Below are 18447 nucleotides of genomic sequence, written 5' to 3'. Positions count from 1 at the left end.
AGATATAGATCTATATTAGATAGATCTAGATCTAGATCTAGTTGTTCTATTCAGCATTCAATTATATTTTTTAGACTAAGATTTACTTTTATAAAATAAACATCAATCTAATTTTCACAAAAATTGTGAAAGTGTCACTTTTTAATTTCAAGATGGCGACTTCCATACTGTGATTTCATCAGTAAATGATTTTGCCATTGAACCTAAGGCTAATATGCAATAAATTTTTAAATTAAAACATCATATTTTGTACATTCAAGATCTTTTATGATGCACATACTGAAACGAGCTGGATTTGCTTTCGCCCACCTTGCAAAAGCATGTAACACTTCAACTTCAGGGTAGGTCGTGTCTCACTGAAGTTTTAAGTTTAGATAGTCATACTTTTAACTTTAGTGACACTTTTATGACTTTAGTCTCTCTCTAGTCTCTAGTGACGTCTAGTCTATTGACTCTGAGTAAGATTAAAAATAAGACTCAGTCAAGTTTCAGTACTAGAATTAGAATTTTTCAATATAATCTAGATTCTAGACTCTTTTCTATAGTCTAGTATTACTAGCTAGTAATACTGTGTGAACTATTCACTAGATTTACTATGATTTAGGGTTTAGAGAGAAAATCTTGTCTCAAGTTTAGTGAGTCACTAGAGACAAGATTGTCACTAGCTAGACTAGAGTGACTAGACCTACTTCACTACTGAATACTGTTACTTGTATACTGTGGCTACTAGACTGAAAATATTAACTGTAGTCAACACCTGCTGTGGTCACTGTAGACTGTAGGCTACAGTAAAAAAAAAAAATTGCACATTGTATATTATCACTTTCTTTGTATTACAAATTACACACTTAGCTCATCCATCCATGATCCATCCCAGTGGTGCTACAGCTCATGGAGGGCCTGCTTCATTTTTATCATGAAGAATATATTAATTTGTAAACAAAAAAAATACTGATTGCAAACAGTGAGACACACAGTATTTTAAGGAAAGATCTGCATTTTAAAATATTTTGTTGACAGGTTAAGATGTCTTCGACACTTAAATGAGGATGCAAGAAATCGTATACGTGCATTGAAAATAGGAGACAAACTCCATGGCTACACTGTTCAACGGGTAAAAAAATTTGATAAAACATTTTCATTTAGAATATATAAATTATTTTTTAAATTTTTTTTTTTAAACTTTAATAGCTTTTGGTCATTGTAATTGCCATTTAGCCCCTGCATATTTATCATTTTTAATTTCTCTTAGATTGACGAGGTACCAGATTACTACATTACTGCCATCTTGCTGTCCCACGATAAAACTGGGGCGCAGCATTTACACGCAGCACGAGATGATGACAACAATACATTTGGGTAAGATGGAAGATAATAAGTTTTCTAATGATATTTTAGTGGGTTTTTTTATCAGAAAAGAATGATTTCCTTTTATTTATTTGTTCTTTACTTCAGTACCTATATTCATTATATTTTAACTGTGAAAAGCTGAGAGATATAGATAGTAGTAATTTTCAATCCTGTTTCACTTTGTTTATGCAGCGAAAACTTGTAAATAAAGCATAACTGGTGATTTCTCTGGATGGGGGGAAGGAGGTAGCTTATATTATTGATTTCAGGGCTGCAATTTTAACTTTTTGATGTAGAGAATATTTCACTCAGTTTTAATGTTTTTTTGTAAAAGGACAGTTTTCCATCAATCTATTTTTTTTACAGCATTGTTAAATGAAAAAATACTTTTAATGGTATAAGTCAAATGTAGCTTACACTAAATTTGTCTGACATGGGATCATCTACAGTGTCACATTCAGAACCACCCCCTTAGACAACACAGGTGTGTCCCACATTCTAGAGCATACTGTTCTATGTGGGTCCGAGAAATATCCAGTCAGAGATCCTTTCTTTAAGATGCTCAGTAGGTCAATGGCAACTTTTATGAATGCTTTAACAGGTAAATATAACTAGGATAGCTTTATGCTTTTAACTGGTAAATATATCACCAAAATTCTTACCTCTGTTTTCACTGAACTAATGAGAGTTTAATTTTTATAGCTTATGATTGGACGATGTATCCAATTTCAAGTCAGAACCAGCAAGACTTTAAAAATTTGATGTCAATTTATTTGGATGCTGTCTTCTGTCCATTACTTAGAGAATTGGATTTTTGGTAGCTATTGTTTCTAAGAGCTTAAAATATTTTTAATATATAGCTATAGCAGTAGGCATTTGTCTTTGCCCAAAGAAAAAAAAAATACATTGTAAATGCTGTCATACATAATATTTGCCCTGAGTATATTAGCAATGCTTTGTTTAATCAGTCAGGAAGGCTGGAGACTGGAACATACAGATTTGACGAATGTCTCATCTCCTATTGTGTTTAAAGGTGTCGTATACAATGAGATGAAAGGTGTTTTTGTGAGTAAATATATATATTTTAAAATAATAATGTTTATTAAAAATGTGTCAAAAGATCGCTTTGGACAGTACATTGAGTTGATAACCCCATTCATTTCTGTTGCTATTTATTGAAATAGTCTGTTGTCTGTCATAAAGATAATAATAGTTACATTTATACATTTACATTTAAAAACATTCAGACATGAAACTAAGCTAATGTTTTGCTTATTCATGGAATACAATTTTGTTATTGTAACATATTTCTTACACATTATTAAAAGTTGATGTAAAAAATAACATATCGCTTAATTTTCTAACTGAGCTAGTCTCCATTCCATTACAACGCTAAGATCTGGACATTCCTGAGTCTTTAATATTGTCTTTACAGTCTAACTCACAAAACATCTACTCTCAACAAGCACTGAACTCCTTATTGCCCAGCCACACTTATGGCGTTGTCTCAGGTGGGGACCCAGCAGAGATTGTCAACTTGACCCATGAACAACTGAAAAAATTTCATGCCAGCCACTACCATCCGAGCAATGCTAAGTATGTGTTCTTTTTTTTTTCAATTGACTAAATGGCAATCAATTAGAAGCATATTGTTTTTGTTTTTCATTTTTAAAGGAGTAATTTCACTTAATTCATTTTCCTTTCTCAGATTCTTTACCTATGGCAACTTTCCACTTGAGGAGCACCTTAGTTTAATCAACCAGAGCTTGGACAAGTTTGACAAAATAAACCCATCACAATTAGTTCCAAATGAACCGAGGTGGAAGGAACCTGTGAGTATCCTCAATTAATTTTTTTTACTGTTAACCATTTGTGTGCGCAGGAGCTCTAAATGACAGGTGTATTTTAAAGTGTGACATAATTCTAAATCACTGGAGTTCCTTAAGTGTACCGCTTAAGTTTCTAATAGTGTAAAATGTAGTGATGTGAATTAAAAATGCTTCCAATGAAACTCAGAGTTTCAAGTATAATGTACTCCATTATTTTCTTTTTTGCATTAGTTTAAAAAAAAAATAAAACTAAATGATCAATTCTTCATTACTTCCTTGAAGTTATTTAGTTAATGAAAGTAAGGTGCCCCTTTCAGGTCTTGTGATTTATGGGGCAGATGATGTAGCGGTTGAAGAGGGTATCATGGGGCAAGCACAACCAACCACCTCTACTTTCATCAGCTGTTGTCAGGTACCCATTAGAGTTGGGTGTACTTATGGGTGCCCTAAAGATCCAGAAAAAATAAATAATTCAAAATCCAAATCTTCACCAAGGTTCTAACTGAGTTCACTCAGTTTGGAAGTTCATTGCCACTTTCCCCCAAGTAATTCTGTTACAACTTCTGTCAGTGAGAAAGAAGGAATGAACTTATTTTATATGGTGAACACTTTAATACTAAATTTACTAACAGTTTAAGTTCATAAAAAGGTTTTTATAAGTTATTACAAAAATAATTTTTCTCTGTCTTACTAGAAAACCAAAACAATTTATTGTCCACCAGACCCTCTAGCTGCTGATCCAGAAAAACAAACCACAGTTTCTGTCAGCTATCTCCTGTCTGAGTAAGTTTCAAGTTCACTTTATTTTGCTTAAAAAGGCTACCAGTAATAGCTGTGCTCTGGGCGCCTATGGAAAACCAGAATAGTTATTTAAAGTCCAACATATTTACTTAGGTCTTAATATCATTTCCCACAGTCTTTGTAACAGGTTTCCTGTATAAGCCAGAAAAATCAATGACTAAGACTAATAAGTTATATCTAATTAGCATGAATGATTTGATTAACACATGTATGAATATTTGATTTGTTTGTTTTACATGTTTTGGATGTTCATTCAGGTTGTGACCTAAATTGTGCCAATAGTCATTATCTCCACTGTTCTTCAGAATTGAAAATTTTTTAGATCCTAGCCCAAACCTCCCAAAAGACAGTGAGGGATGGCAGTGATTGGTCAAAGCTGCCATACTTACATAAGACTTTTGTTTTAATTTTTTTTAAGGAAATTTTTTCCTTCTTTCCTTTATTCTAGTGCCTTAAAAGAGTTTTAACAAGTCTGTCGGATCTCGGTACATACCTAGGCAATCTAAACTTTTCCACCTACTTAAAGCTAAATTATAAGATGTTTATAACTTTGGTTAGTAATTGTGCCATATGTTTGTGTTATTTCCTCAGCATAACTGATGTGCATGAGAGTTTTATTGCAAGTGTCCTTGGCTATTTGCTCACCAATGGAGAAACATCACCTTTCTATAGAGCATTGTTGGAGCCTAACATTGGAAGTGATTTCTCACCTAACACTGGGTAATGCAGCACATCTTAGTGGATATTTTCTTGCCTAGAGGCTAACCATTAATAGCAATCTTTGTGTTGTATCCAGTATACAGTGGTAACAAAATGTTTTCACTTGTATGCAAAGAAAAACGTTACCCTGTTACCATTAAAGTTAAATTATAATTATCATAATGAGACATTGTCTTCAAATCCAATGTTTAAAGAAAAGTTTAGTATATATTTGGTGTGTTATAACTTTAAAACTAATAGTTTAGTTACTAAATTAGTCACTAAATTACAAATATTCTTATTATTCAGATTATGTTGAAATGATATTGTCATCATTGAATTTTATTAATGAAATGGTCATTCCAGTTGAAATTAAAAATACTTTTTTTTAATGCATGACACAGATGTCATGAAGATACAAAAGAGGCAGTTTTCTCTGTTGGCTTGGCGAATATCAGTCCAGAATCTGTGAATGAGGTATTGGATATTATTGAAGACACAATTGATAAGATTGTCCGGTAAGTTAATTTCATTTTTAAAAAAAACCTTTTTATTCAGATTGTTTTTAAAACTATGAAATGGCTTGAAGGTTTTTGTGCTTATCAACAAATTTTTCATTCAGTATCCCTAAAATTACTGATGTCTGGTAACCCTGCATTAAGTTTATTGTAAATGTGTAATATCCTTCTAAATATTTGATGATATCTTGTAGGGAATCATTTTTTCAAACAAATTTGTACAAAATTTTAATCGTTTTTCAATTATCTCTAAATAATTAATTTAGCAAAATATTATTAGTTTTAGTTATAAATTTTCTACTTTTAAATTAAGTTTTAAGTTAATGTAGTCAAGTATCATTCATTACTTATTGATCATTTTAACTTTCAGAGAAGGCTTTGATAAGAAGAAACTAGATGCACTGTTGCACAGGCTAGAGTTAGGCATGAAGCATGAAAGCAGCAACTTTGGACTTCATTTGGCCATGGTTAGTCTCTTACGTTTTTCATTTTAAGGAATTTTAAGGAATTATTTATTTTTTTTTCATTTGGGATTGGTGGTGGATGATTAGTAGAACAGCAAAGTGAAATTATAACATTTACTAGGGAGTGAGGGGGGGGGGAGTAAAAACAACTGATTACTCTGCTAACCACTAAACACCCTCTTAAACCATGGACATTAAGTGAAAATTACTTGTCTTTAAATTTGTGCGTGTGTCTTTTTTGCAAAAATAAAAATTCACATTTTGTTTCTAATCAACACTAGGGCCTAGCTAATGTTTGGAACCATGAGGGTGACCCAATTACTGCTCTGCAAGTGGGTCAGATAGTCCAGAATTTCAAAGAGAGTCTCAAAAAGAATCCTAAGCTACTTCAGCAGAAAGTCAAAGAATACTTAAAGGTAAGCTTGTTTGTAATCATCCTCTCTTTACTTTACAGACATTATTTTTGTAGTCCAAAATGAAAAACATGATTTCACAATTTTAACATGTTCTCTTTATCTTGGTTTCTTTCACTAGACTTTGTGGAAGGTTTTTTTTTTTAAATTGTGGATGTTAAGACATTTATATAAAGGGTGTTGATGAGAGTAAGTAAAGGCAGTTGTTTGATGTGCATGCCACATAATCTCGTTGTCAAGCGTAGGACATATAAACACTGTGCCTTGAAGGTTACTTCTCATGCTATTCCTTTAACCCTTTTACACTTTTTATTGGAGATTGAGGATTGTTTCTTTGCATCTCCAGTCTAGATATGTGGTGTGTTTTTTTTGCGTTTTTTTGTTTTTTTGGAATCTCAATTCTAGTTATACACCAGTCACAGTGGATTGCGTCTTTGTATCTCCAGTTTAGTTATACACTGCTTTGCTCCACAGGACAACAAGCACAAGCTGACTCTCATCATGCAACCTGATGAGTCTTACATGGAGAAGAATGACCTAGCAGAGAAGGAAAGGTTGAACAAATTTGTCTCACCTCTCACTGATTCTGACAAAGAAAATCTTCTCAAGAGAGGTACATTTTGTGGTCATTAAAATGTTCATTACAGGATTTTTGTTCTCTCAAAAAAAAAAGGTCTTGGCAGTTGAGTGATAAAACTTTCTTTCTACTGGAAAAAGAACTAGTCACATTTTAACTTTGTTCTTTGTTTTTTAATTATACTTTTCTACATTATAAATTATTCCTTAGTTTGTCTCGTTCATCTGGGTTCCTGAAGTGAGAAGAGTCTTGGTTGTAGTCTTTGTGCTGGCCAAACTTAACCTTTTGCCACAGAAATGAATAACTCTTTCTCTATCATAAAGCTTTGTTTTATTAAGAAACTTTATTGTGACGTTTAAAAAATTGTTATTTAATCTTCCCAAGTTGACATAGTATCCCTTATGGGCTAAGAGTTAAAGATAACTAGTTTGTTTTTTGTATTCCAAAGATTTACCTTCTACAATGGATTATCAGCTTTCTTTTTCCTCTCAGGACAAGAACTAGAACTGAAGCAAAATGCTAAAGAAGATATTTCTTGTTTACCATCATTAAAAATCAGTGATCTGAGCAAGACAATCAAACCTGAAGAAATAGACATCAAAGAAGCAGGTGAATCAATTTATAAACATTTTTGTAGTCTGAAATTATGCTTGAATGGTAACATTGTTCAACTCTACCAGGAAAGCTCCTGGATTCTCTAATTTTAAAAATTTTTTTTTTTTTTTAAGATGGACACTATTTGATTAAAAAAATGACTTATGACCTATTTGAATAACTTTAAAGGGTTGAGGACAATGCACTAAAATCTCATTAAGGTCATGATATTTGGGTAACTAATGAAATGTTTGCTTTTTTGGGCACTAATGAGTTAGTAGAGAGCCGTCAGCTGAGAATGTAGAGCTTGTGTTTAATGCACTTGTTTATAGTAGAGAGCCATTGCTTAAGAATGTGGTTCTTGCTTTGTAGGTTGTTCATCCCTATGTTTATTGCTCTTATTCAGGGGGCTCTTTTATCCAAGTCAGTGTGCAACCAACCAACGGTGTGACCTATCTTAGAATGGCCTCCAATCTAGATGGACTACCAGAGGATCTAATGCCATACATCCCACTGTTTTGTCAAGTGATAACAGGGTTAGTACTTGTATGCTGTCATAAAAATTTCAATCGGGAGACATTTTTTTTTAGTACTTGTCTGCTGGCTTTTGGTTATAAAGAAGCAAATGATAAAACCTAAAATGGTTGTAGTCCTAGACAGAACAATAATAACAAAAGTCTTCAAAGACTCTGTGTAGTGTTATTCTAATATATATCTTTCTTGTGAATTACTTAATGAATGGGAAAAAAAAGAAAATTTAGGTATCAATTTAACCAATTATAATAAATTTCATGTATTTCTATAAAATTTGTTATACTTGTATCTCAGTATTGGGGCAGATTGGCATGACTACTTATGGATGTCCCACCAAGAAGAACTTTACACTGGAGGACTCCTAGCGACACCTCTTGTGGTACCCCACCACACAGATGTGGGTCGCATGCAGAGATCTGTACTGCTCTCGTCCTATTGCTTAGAGAAGAATTTTGACAAAATGCTCGATCTTTGGACTTTAGCTCTTAACAGGTAGCATTTTTATATTGCCTTTAATTAATTGGATAGCTCACCATATAGATCACACAGTCTTTTACTCACCCTTAGTAGGTTTAGAAAGTAATTCTGTAATAGTCAGCTCTAGAAAAATTGTATCTTTTTTATAATGAATGCTGAATGATGTTATTTTATCCATCCCCTCATAAAATCTGCAGAATTTTTCTTAAGATATCCCACACATAAAGCTTGTAATTTTTGTTTTAAAAAATTAAAAATGAAAACTAATGTAGACAAGATATATTTACAATATTTCATTAATAACTTCATTATAACTTCATTTCTATTCATATTTTCCTTAATACTTGTAGACAAGGGGGTCAATCTTTTCTTTAAAATCAAGATGGGAAAAAGAATGGTTCAGTGATCATTATTGACCTCTGTATCACAAACTAATGTTTTAGAGAAAAAAAATCCATAACATTATCATGACCCAACCATCTACAATTTTTAAGATTTAACATTACTTTGTGTGCATCAAATTTGTCATTTTTTTACTTTCTTATTGACTTTTCATTGGCTTCATATTGCAAGATATGTGTTACTATCTATTTTTACATTGTAATATACAATGTATTATTATAATTTTAAAAGAAAGTTGTTTGTCAAAGGTAAATAACATATCACATAGTTTATAATCAGAATAAATATACCATTGTGAGCAGTTAATGTATCTTCTGTGTTATTGTTTCTTTATTTTTAAGCCCAGATTTCTCCGATGTAAATCGTATTTCAACTTTAATTCGAATGGCAGCTAGTGACATGGCTGCAAGTCTGAGCGACTCTGGGCATCAGTTTGCTATCACCAACTCGGCAGCATCTCTTGACAAAGTCTCAAATGTACAAGAAACTTTCTTTGGCATTTCTCAGGTAATCTCTAGATGACAATTTACATAAAATTAATACCCCATTGTTTTTATGCTGCAAAAAAATGTTAGCACTATGGTAAACCATCTCTCTTAGGTTGGAGCCATCTGACTCTGTGAAATTCTAAAGCAATTAGAAAGTATTTCTGCTAATGGTGAAGAATAAAGCTCACCTTGCTTCTGTCTGAAGGATTGGGCCACTTTCATTGAAGTGATTTAGCTTCTGGTTCAAACATCTGAAGTCTTCATGCTTCTGGAATTCCTTCTTATACCACCATTTTTTATATTTTGCCTTTGCACTTAATGGGTACTTAGGACATTCTGGTGGATTAATCTGACTGGGTTAGCAGATTTCTGTGGAGTTTCTATCACGTAGACATTCGTAATGTAAAGAGGGGGGAGACACAGGAGAATTAGCAAAACATTTAATATGTATGATGGCTATGTTATGATGACCCTAAAACTTGCTAGCCATTTGAAGCAAAAAAGCTTTTTTATTTTTATTTTCCAGCAATTAAAATCAATACAGTTTGTGGCCTGCCAGTAATTCACACACAAAACCAGCACATTCAGATTTTATCTTAAAACTTAAGTTGATAATTGAAACTTGTTTTAAGATTGTTGGATTACATTTATTATCTCCACCAAAAGTTTTGGGATTTGTAAACAGCATTGTTGGCTTTTTTTTTTTTTTTTTGTGGCTTAGGGGTTAGTTGGGACTGAGGTATTTAAATATGTTTATGGTATTACAAAAGGTGTTATACCTACATAAACGTAAAAAAACACAACATTGTAAGCTAATAAAAAAAAAACTCAAACATATTCTTTATACTTTAACAATCACTTGCAAGGAGCATCTCTTTCCAAATGTTATTTATTCAAGAACTAGTTAACAAGCCAGGAACCAATAATTAAACACAAGTTCAATATCTTGTCAACATAATTGATAAGTTGAATGTACTAGGAGGTATAATGGAGCTTTATAAACAAAATAAGAAACAACATTCATTCTACATGATTCTATTCCCACACTTATTGTTTTGAATTTCTGCAGGTGAAGACAATGAAAAGTGTAGCAGAAATGTCAGACCTGAGTGACATCATCTTCAAGTTTCAGTGTATTGGTGACATTGTGCTGGACAAGACATCATTTAGGTCAGTTAGTTTGGCCTTTATATCTGTATTGTTTTATTCACCTGATGATGAAGCTTGTCTTTGTGACATTATATATAACAGATATGTCTCAATTCCGAGCATGCCGTGCTTCAAATAAATATTTAATAATCCATATCTATATCACATTTAAATTTGATATGGACTGTAGCTACAATTCTGTTAACTTTTTGGTACTTATTTGCCTTTCATAAAAGTTGGAATCTTTTTTTTAATGCTCATTAAACATACAAAATGGAATCTTAATATACTGGTTACTATGAAATAGCACATTAATATTTATACCCAAAAAAAAAGAGATAACTCTATGATCACAACTTTTTAAATAGTTTGCTTTGATCTATTTGTATAAAAGTTTAATTTGACTAGATGTTTTTGTTATATTGATAGAATTTCTCTGAATGTGACACCAAAAGCTATTGACAGATCCATTCGAGGACTTAGAAACTTCTTAGGAAACCTTAAAGGTCAAGCTGATATGAGTAACATTTTCCCTGATGTAAGTTTACCGCTATATATATGTTTTAAAATGGATGAGAATTTTTTAAAATTAACATTCATAATGGCAATGATGTGTTTCTTTCAAGTGCAAAGTGCTTTAAGTAAACACTAGTTTTCTCATGCATTAAATTTAACATTGGCTGGCAGGTCAAGTGACAGTAGGTTATTTCTACTAAATTTCAAACTGAAAATTTTTATTTTTAAAGTGGATATTTATATATTGGTTATGTGCACTTAAAAAGCATTGCAGTGTAATTTTATTTAATAATGTCTGGACAGATTGACCAGATTGAGCCTGCATCATCAAAGACTCACCATGAGCTTCCATTTAATGTGAATTATGTAGCACAGAGCTACCCTGGGGTCCTCTACACTCACAAGGACTATACACCGTAAGTAATAGAGGGACTCCTCATTTCAATCATGGTAGATCTGGTGATGTGGTCATCATTGGAGAACACCTCTTTACACTATCAGCTAATTGTTTTTAAAGTTCTCTCTTTTTGACTGCACTGTGTATTGCAAAGCCAGGGAGAAAACTAATTACTTGATAAAAAGAAATAATTATGGGCCAAAAACCTTCAACATATTTTTTACTGGATTCCAGCTTTTTGCATATTGAAGAAAATGTAAAACAGACCACACTCATATTTTGTTTGCAACATACATATTTGTAAAGTAACTAAAACTGTATAAAAACTTGCATAGTTTCATAATAAAATTTAATCAAGCTTCTTTCACTATGTGCACACTTATTTACTCATATATGTTAACCACTTTCAATTATTAGTTTGACGAAATTTACATATCTGCAAAGATATGCATACATTTTTTTTTATCTAAATACTTTGATGTCTCACAGACTTTGTGTGTTGTCAAATCTTATGACAAGGAAGTTCCTGCATAGAGAAATAAGGTAAGAATTTCACCTTTCTTTTTTTTTTTTATGATTCCTGTGTAGGACATTATTCTTCTTCTTCTAGCCAGCATTTTGCTGCTGAGCTGTCAGCTCTTTTGTAGACTGTGCCAAGGAAAAATAGTGAGCTGTTTTCTTCAGTTGTTCAGCACTGCCGTACAGGGTGTTGGTTATGTTGGGCTGTAGTGGTAGTAGGGTAAGCCTAAAGTGGATTAGGAAGGGGCATTCAAAAAGGATATGGTTTACGGTTTCATAAGGGTGGGCGCAGTGTCTACAAAGGGTAGTTGTGTGGGATTTATTTTATTGAGATGGTGATTTAACAGAGGTGTGTGTCCTGTCCTTAGTTGGAAGATTGTAGATTGCTCTTTGGGAGGGAGGAAGTTAATACTGTCCAGTTTGTTAGGCATGTTCATTTCTTTGTACATGGCTCTGCCTGTGTTTCCTGATGCCCATTGGTTGAGTCACTCCTCTGGATTAGATTTTTTTGTTAGGTTATTACAATCGTACATACATACTCCTAACATTCTACTTTATATATTCAATATGTTGCAATCAGTTCTCATGGACAGTATTGATTCAAAATGTTTTAATATAAAATGTTGCAATTAATAGACTTTCAAACTTCATACATCCATTTACATCCTGTGCTGCATTTTTTCAGAGAGAAAGGTGGAGCCTATGGCAGTGGAGCACAACTAGACTCTGGCATTTTTAGTTTTTATTCTTACAGGTAATAGTTTTAGAATTTCAATTATATATATCTGGTAATTTATTTTTATTTAGTTCTGAGATTAACAAAATTGTGTTGTAGCCTAGTACCGAGAAATAGGTTTAAAAGCTATTTGACCAAGTCTAAAACTGGTGTAAAGAAATGAAAAGCTTTGATGCAAAACTAAATAAGTTAAGAAAATAGCAGCATAATAGATATTAATATTAGTCTACTTACATTTTACTTTGAGATAATCCTAATGATAGTTGTGTTAGTCTAGTAAAGTTTTAGAGGTGGTCAATGGGATGATAAACAAGATTAAAGCCTGGGCATTAGATATGGTTGGTAGAATGTCCCCCTCCCCCCTCCTCCACAGAGCTGATGTAAAGAACAACAGTTCATGAGGGTGAGACATGGTTTTAGAATAATGATTCAATCACTTAGATTTTTGGAGGCGCAGTGGCTGAGCGGTAAAGCACTTGGCTACCGAACTGGAGTACGAGGTTCGAATCCTGGTGAAGACTGGGATTTTTAATTTCAGGATCTTTGGGCGCCTCTGAGTCCACCCAGCTCTAATGGGTACCTGATGTTAGTTGGGGAAAAGTAATGGCGGTTGGTCGTTGTGCTGGCCACATGACACCCTCGTAAACTGTAGGCCACAGAAACAGATGACCTTTACATCATCTGCCCTATAGACCACAAGGTCTGAAAGGGGAACTTTACTTTTTTTTTTCTTATATTTTTAGCTATTAATTTATTATATTTTAGTAATTCAGAATTCTTTTTTTAGTTGAATCAGTCGAAATCTTTTATGTACTAAACTTTCCATTATATTATAGGTAGAATGAACATTCCACATACTATTTGTTAAATCAGCTAGAGTTCCTTTGCACTTGAGCAGTAGTCTTTCTTCAAAGAGCATTAATTAAACCTTCTTTTTTTTTGTCTGTGTGAATTTGTCAGAGATCCCAAAAGTCTGGAGACACTGGAGGTGTTCAAGAACTGTGTTGAATGGGCTAGTAAAGGAGAGTTTACTGAACAAGATGTGGAGGAGGCTAAGCTGGGTATCTTTCAAAAGGTAAGTGTTACCTTGAGTCCCAAGGCTAAAAAAGATAGATCATGCAAGGTGTAAAAATCAGTGGCCCACAATGATCACATCTTCATCCACACTGACATGTATCTCTGTTAGACTGATTTTTTTTTTATTCACCTGATAATACAATTAAATGCAATTATGACAAAATTGCATATTTTAAAACTTGTGCTTCCATTAAGACCTAAGTTCTTTATGGCAGGAGAAATATTCATTTTCTATGCCTATAAGTAAACATTTATGTTATCTGTCTTGTACAATGACCATTCTATAAAAGATGGTAGATGCTAAAGTTGGATAGAGCGTTCTTTAAACCTGAGTAGAAATCATGGTCTTCATTGTAATCAAAGCTGTTTTCATCTTATTTGTTGTTCTTGTTTGTTTGTTTTTTTTAGATTAAATCTTTGTTACTTTACTTACAGTTTTATATTCAGATAATCAATTCGTGTATGCATATTTTGAGTCATTTTATTCTCTTCAATTTTCTATTAAGTCATTATCAATTTGAAAATGTAAACAACTTTTTCTGTTTTCCAAAAACAGACAGATAAACCTGTTCCTCCCAGTAGTCGGGGGAAAACACAGTTCATCTATGATATCTCTGATGAGATGAGGCAGAAGAACAGAGACCGGCTGTTTAGAATCAAGACTGAGGATTTGATTCGAGTATCTAATACGTATGTGGCTTACCTAGCATTGGCTCCTCTCTTTTCTTTTTTTTCGTAAAGTGGCACAATTTTGGTATAAAAGAGTTGTGAAAGCGATCTATTGTATAACAAAATAGTTCATTTTGTTGCCTAATGAGATTAAGCATTATTTTTTGTGTGTGTTTCATAGTGCTTGACGAATTAATTGAATAGTTAACCAGTTTATGATCTTCAATCCCTTAAAAAGCTAAAATAAATCAAATTACTGGAAAAGCTTTTCATGGCATAATATTGAAAATATTTTTTTATGCCTTTTAAGTTTCATATGAGAGGAATGAAGATTTATATTAATATAAAGTACCCCTTTGGGATTTGGGAGGGCTGGCCTTAAGCATAGGCTAAATAGGCAGCCACTTAAGGCCTCCAATTGGTGGGGGCCCCACACAGGACTAAAAAACATTTTACAGAACTTGAATCAGATTTCAAACATAGTAGAGCACTAACTAACTTTGCAATATATGAATTTTGTTTATTTAGATACAGACAGGCAGATTTTTAATAAATTACACAATTTTATTTTTTTGCTGTTTCTATTTTTTTTTTAAATTGAATTTGGGGCCACCCAATTCACTACCCCTAGGGCCTCACACTATTCAAGGCTTGCCCTGCAACCACCTTTACTTTCCCCATTAAAGTTGAGTGGACTTAGGGGTTATCTTGAAAATCCAAAATCCCAGTCTTCACTAAGACTCAAATAAAAAAAAACCTTGATTCGGAAGCAAAGCTATTTACCACTCAGCCACCAAGCCCCACAATAAAAACTCATACAAGACATAATATATATCTAATTTATCAGGAGTAGTTTTTATGTTTACTTTTATTTCAAAGCTTGTATGTTACAATTCTTCTTCTGTTTCTCTGTGCAGCTACTTAAAGGCTAAGAAGACACTCACTGGAATTACATTCTTGGGACCATCAAATCCTGCCATCCAGGGCAACAAAGATTGGAAAGTTGTCAAACAGCATGATGTGGTGCCTCCTGCGCAGGAATAAGCTGTGTGATGTATCGGATTCTCACTATCTAGATTTGTTTCATTCCCTAAACAAAATAAGAACGGTTGGACTTGAGGTGTAATAAAAAAATAGAACAATCTCTAAATTTTAATTCCATGATTCTCAAGAACAAAACAAAAGTTGAGATTTGAGCTAGTGAAATATGTCTTGCAATTATTGCAAACAGCTGAGATGTCATGCAAGTTCTTTCTAATCTTGAAACATGACTTCTCTGAATTCATGGATTTCATGTATAGTGTTTGTGAGACAGAGAGGACAGCATTTTGTGTTTTGTGTTGAAACTATTCTTTGTTGAGATGTTCTTTTATAAGTGGAGCCGTAGTACAGTAACTGTAATTGACTTAAAACACTATTTGTGCTGCCTTATATTGTTACAGTAGACACTCTAAAAACCAAAAGATGTATTCACATTGTTTTCACCTTGAATGTTAATAATGTTTGAGAATAATAGTAACATGTATTCTGGTGACAGATATTAGGCAATATTTTGATCTAGTAACTCCTGACTTATCATAACTAATTATTTGTTCTGGCTTATCATATGTAATTTTGTGTACTGGCTTATCATAGTTATCTGTTTTTACAATGATTTCTACATTTAAGCTAAGTATAGTGAAACAAGTATATGGATTGATTTATAATTGTGATTCATTTTCAAAATTGAAAGAAATTTTATCATGACAAGTGAACCCATGGTGTCAGTTTATTTATAGATCATTATATAGTAAGTTTGTGAGTCTTGCGTAGTGCTGTATACATTTTGACCTTAGTCTTCAGGTTGATAAGTCAATAAGATTGAAGCTCTGCATCTTGTTTGGTCAACTTGTTTCACTTTGTAAGTAGTAGGCTAACATTAAAGATACTTATTAATTACTTTAATCTCTTATGTATATAGCACCATCATGTACAACTGGAACAATATGAATTGACTTGAAACACACAAATTTTTTTTTACTTATTACTGACACAACATTTTGGCGTTACATCATTAATTGTTGCATTTGTGTGTTGCTATTTGATGAGATTTGTTTTTTTAGTTTTGCCTATGTCCGTCAAAAAGTGTGGGTTTTTTTTTTACTCTGTCAATGAATGACTAGTGACTAATTTTTGGACATGAAACTCAGTGGAAAATGAATGAAAATGTTGAGAGCTGTTTTAATGACAGAGTTGTATTAATAAAAGATCAAATGTCAGGACTTCTCTTTTGTTTGAAGTGAAAAATGAAAATGTTATTTTATGTTGTTGTTTCTTTCACGTTTCAATTTCAACCAGATTGCCACATTTACAGACACACCATGATGTCAAGAAAGGTAGTTTGTTTGCTTTACCTAGGCAATTTTTTTTAAATCGTGTTTTTTTTTTATGTATATATATACATTAATTAATTTCATGTAGTAAAAATTAAAGCTACCCCTTTCAGACCTGGTGATTTTGGGGGGGGGGGGGGGGTAGATGATGTACAGCTTAATTGGTAAATACTAGACACTGCTTATATTCCAGATTTAATCAATCCTACAATGCCATTAATGTTATTTTCTTTATTGGGAGATCAAAAAGTTTTAGAATTTTTCAATTGCAATTTTTTTTTTAGCCTGAATAAACAACATTTGCTTAGCGACAAACTTTATAAAGATTCTGCTGTGTAGGGTCTATCTCAAACGCTGCATTGAATATCGAGAAAGTCTGTCATCATCGATCAGCTACAGTTAATAGCGAGAGCTGTCCCCGTCTCCAAGATTGTTGTTCATCCCGGCTTTAACTCTCCAGAGAACCTCCTATCTGGAAGATCTATTAGGTTTACAAAGCGAGACTGATTAATTTGCGCTATGTCGAAAAGAATCAATTTTCACTTTGTGCTTTCTTTTTTTTTTTTTCATTAAAGGACTGCTCGGTGTATGCCGTACTCAAAAACGTAGGTCTATGTGTTATACAGTACAGTTGAGTAGCGGCTACATTTTATAAAGCATATAGATGTAATAATTTGTGTGCACTATCAAAAATTCATCAAGAAATGTACAACGCAATTAAATTGATACCAAATATTTTCTATGTCAATCTTTCTTACAGTGGGTTAAACTTTTCAAACGGTATTACTAATCACAATATTATCCGTGTGCATTACGCATGAATAAATAAATATAATGGCAATGTCTTCGATTCCGAAGATTAAGGATGAGTGCAGTGTTTCACTTGACTACGCAAACCCAGTTGTGACCTGCATATTTTCCCACATTTCGTGCAGAGCAATACACATAGCAAAACAGCATAAGCACACAAAATATACGTTCATACCACAGTTTGTCTTGATGCATTTCTTGTGAAATTTACATCCGAAAGTTGAATTGGTTCAAGAATTTAATTGCAAAGTGGACGAGAGGTTTTGGCACCTGTGTCATATCTCTTTTAGAATGTTAAGATCTTGAAATCGGAGGGTGTTTTGTTTTTATTTCATATACTAGGACAAATTTGTACAAGTTCTTCTTCTTCCCTAGTGCCGTTAGAAAGTGGAAAGAGTTGCTTGAATCTGTCAGGAAAACCAATGACAGCAGAGCTCAAGCCGCTGGTGAACAGCATGCCCAGATTGGCACATGACGTCATTGAAGTAACGTCTGTAACTTGTAAGAAAATCTTTACCTTTTTTTTTTCTAGAAGAGGTATCCAAGTGCGGCTTCTTTGTTGGCAACGACATTTTTAGTAGCATTTTGGGATTGTATTAGTTTTATTTTATTTTTAATGTCAAAAGATTGCAATGTATACAGATTTTAGGTCAGTGTATTAAACTTGGGCCTAGTCTACTAGATCAGTGATGCCCAACATTACTCATCCTGCGGGCCATTTTAATTTCCAAAATTCGTGTCGCGGGCCACATCAACAAAAAGATACAGCAAGATACAGAAATGAAATGTAATTCACCTGAAACTAATAGAAAGTAGAAACATGCCTAGCTAGTGCCCGTAGTTTAACACTAGTTTATTCGCTGCTCAAACCATGAATGCAGTTTAAATGCTTTTCAGCCACACTTTTAAGGAACAATTACTTGTTGGCTTTGTATAATGTTTCGCTAACAAGTAAAGGACGGTAGGACCTCTCACTTTTCATTGTAGATTCTACATTCAGAGTCCCATCTCATAAACGCACAAATGTTAAAGGTCATGGTACAAACCCATTAGATA

The 18447-nt window shown here is 33.1% G+C and overlaps 1 protein-coding gene across 1 annotated transcript; it reads left to right on the top strand.

Moving 5' to 3' along the window:
* The first annotated feature begins 132 nt into the window (after positions 1–132).
* Positions 133–16467, top strand: LOC106073001 (presequence protease, mitochondrial-like). The gene is made up of 26 exons (XM_056013397.1): positions 133–341; positions 1021–1114; positions 1253–1359; positions 1800–1951; positions 2053–2167; positions 2319–2415; positions 2786–2946; positions 3059–3182; positions 3874–3962; positions 4572–4700; positions 5084–5197; positions 5568–5664; positions 5943–6077; positions 6549–6687; positions 7144–7260; positions 7652–7781; positions 8074–8271; positions 9000–9165; positions 10216–10316; positions 10725–10833; positions 11115–11227; positions 11698–11751; positions 12413–12481; positions 13424–13538; positions 14097–14230; positions 15127–16467. The coding sequence occupies exons 1-26, from the start codon at positions 268–270 to the stop codon at positions 15251–15253; spliced, it is 3060 nt and encodes a 1019-aa protein (XP_055869372.1). The 5' UTR covers positions 133–267; the 3' UTR covers positions 15254–16467.
* The last annotated feature ends 1980 nt before the right edge of the window (positions 16468–18447 follow it).

This window comes from Biomphalaria glabrata, chromosome 16 (genome assembly GCF_947242115.1).
Source record: "Biomphalaria glabrata chromosome 16, xgBioGlab47.1, whole genome shotgun sequence".
Classification (NCBI taxonomy): Eukaryota; Metazoa; Mollusca; class Gastropoda; family Planorbidae; genus Biomphalaria; species Biomphalaria glabrata.
The sequence above is the reverse complement of the archived record's forward strand: the minus strand, read 5'-3'. Positions and strand labels throughout refer to the sequence as shown.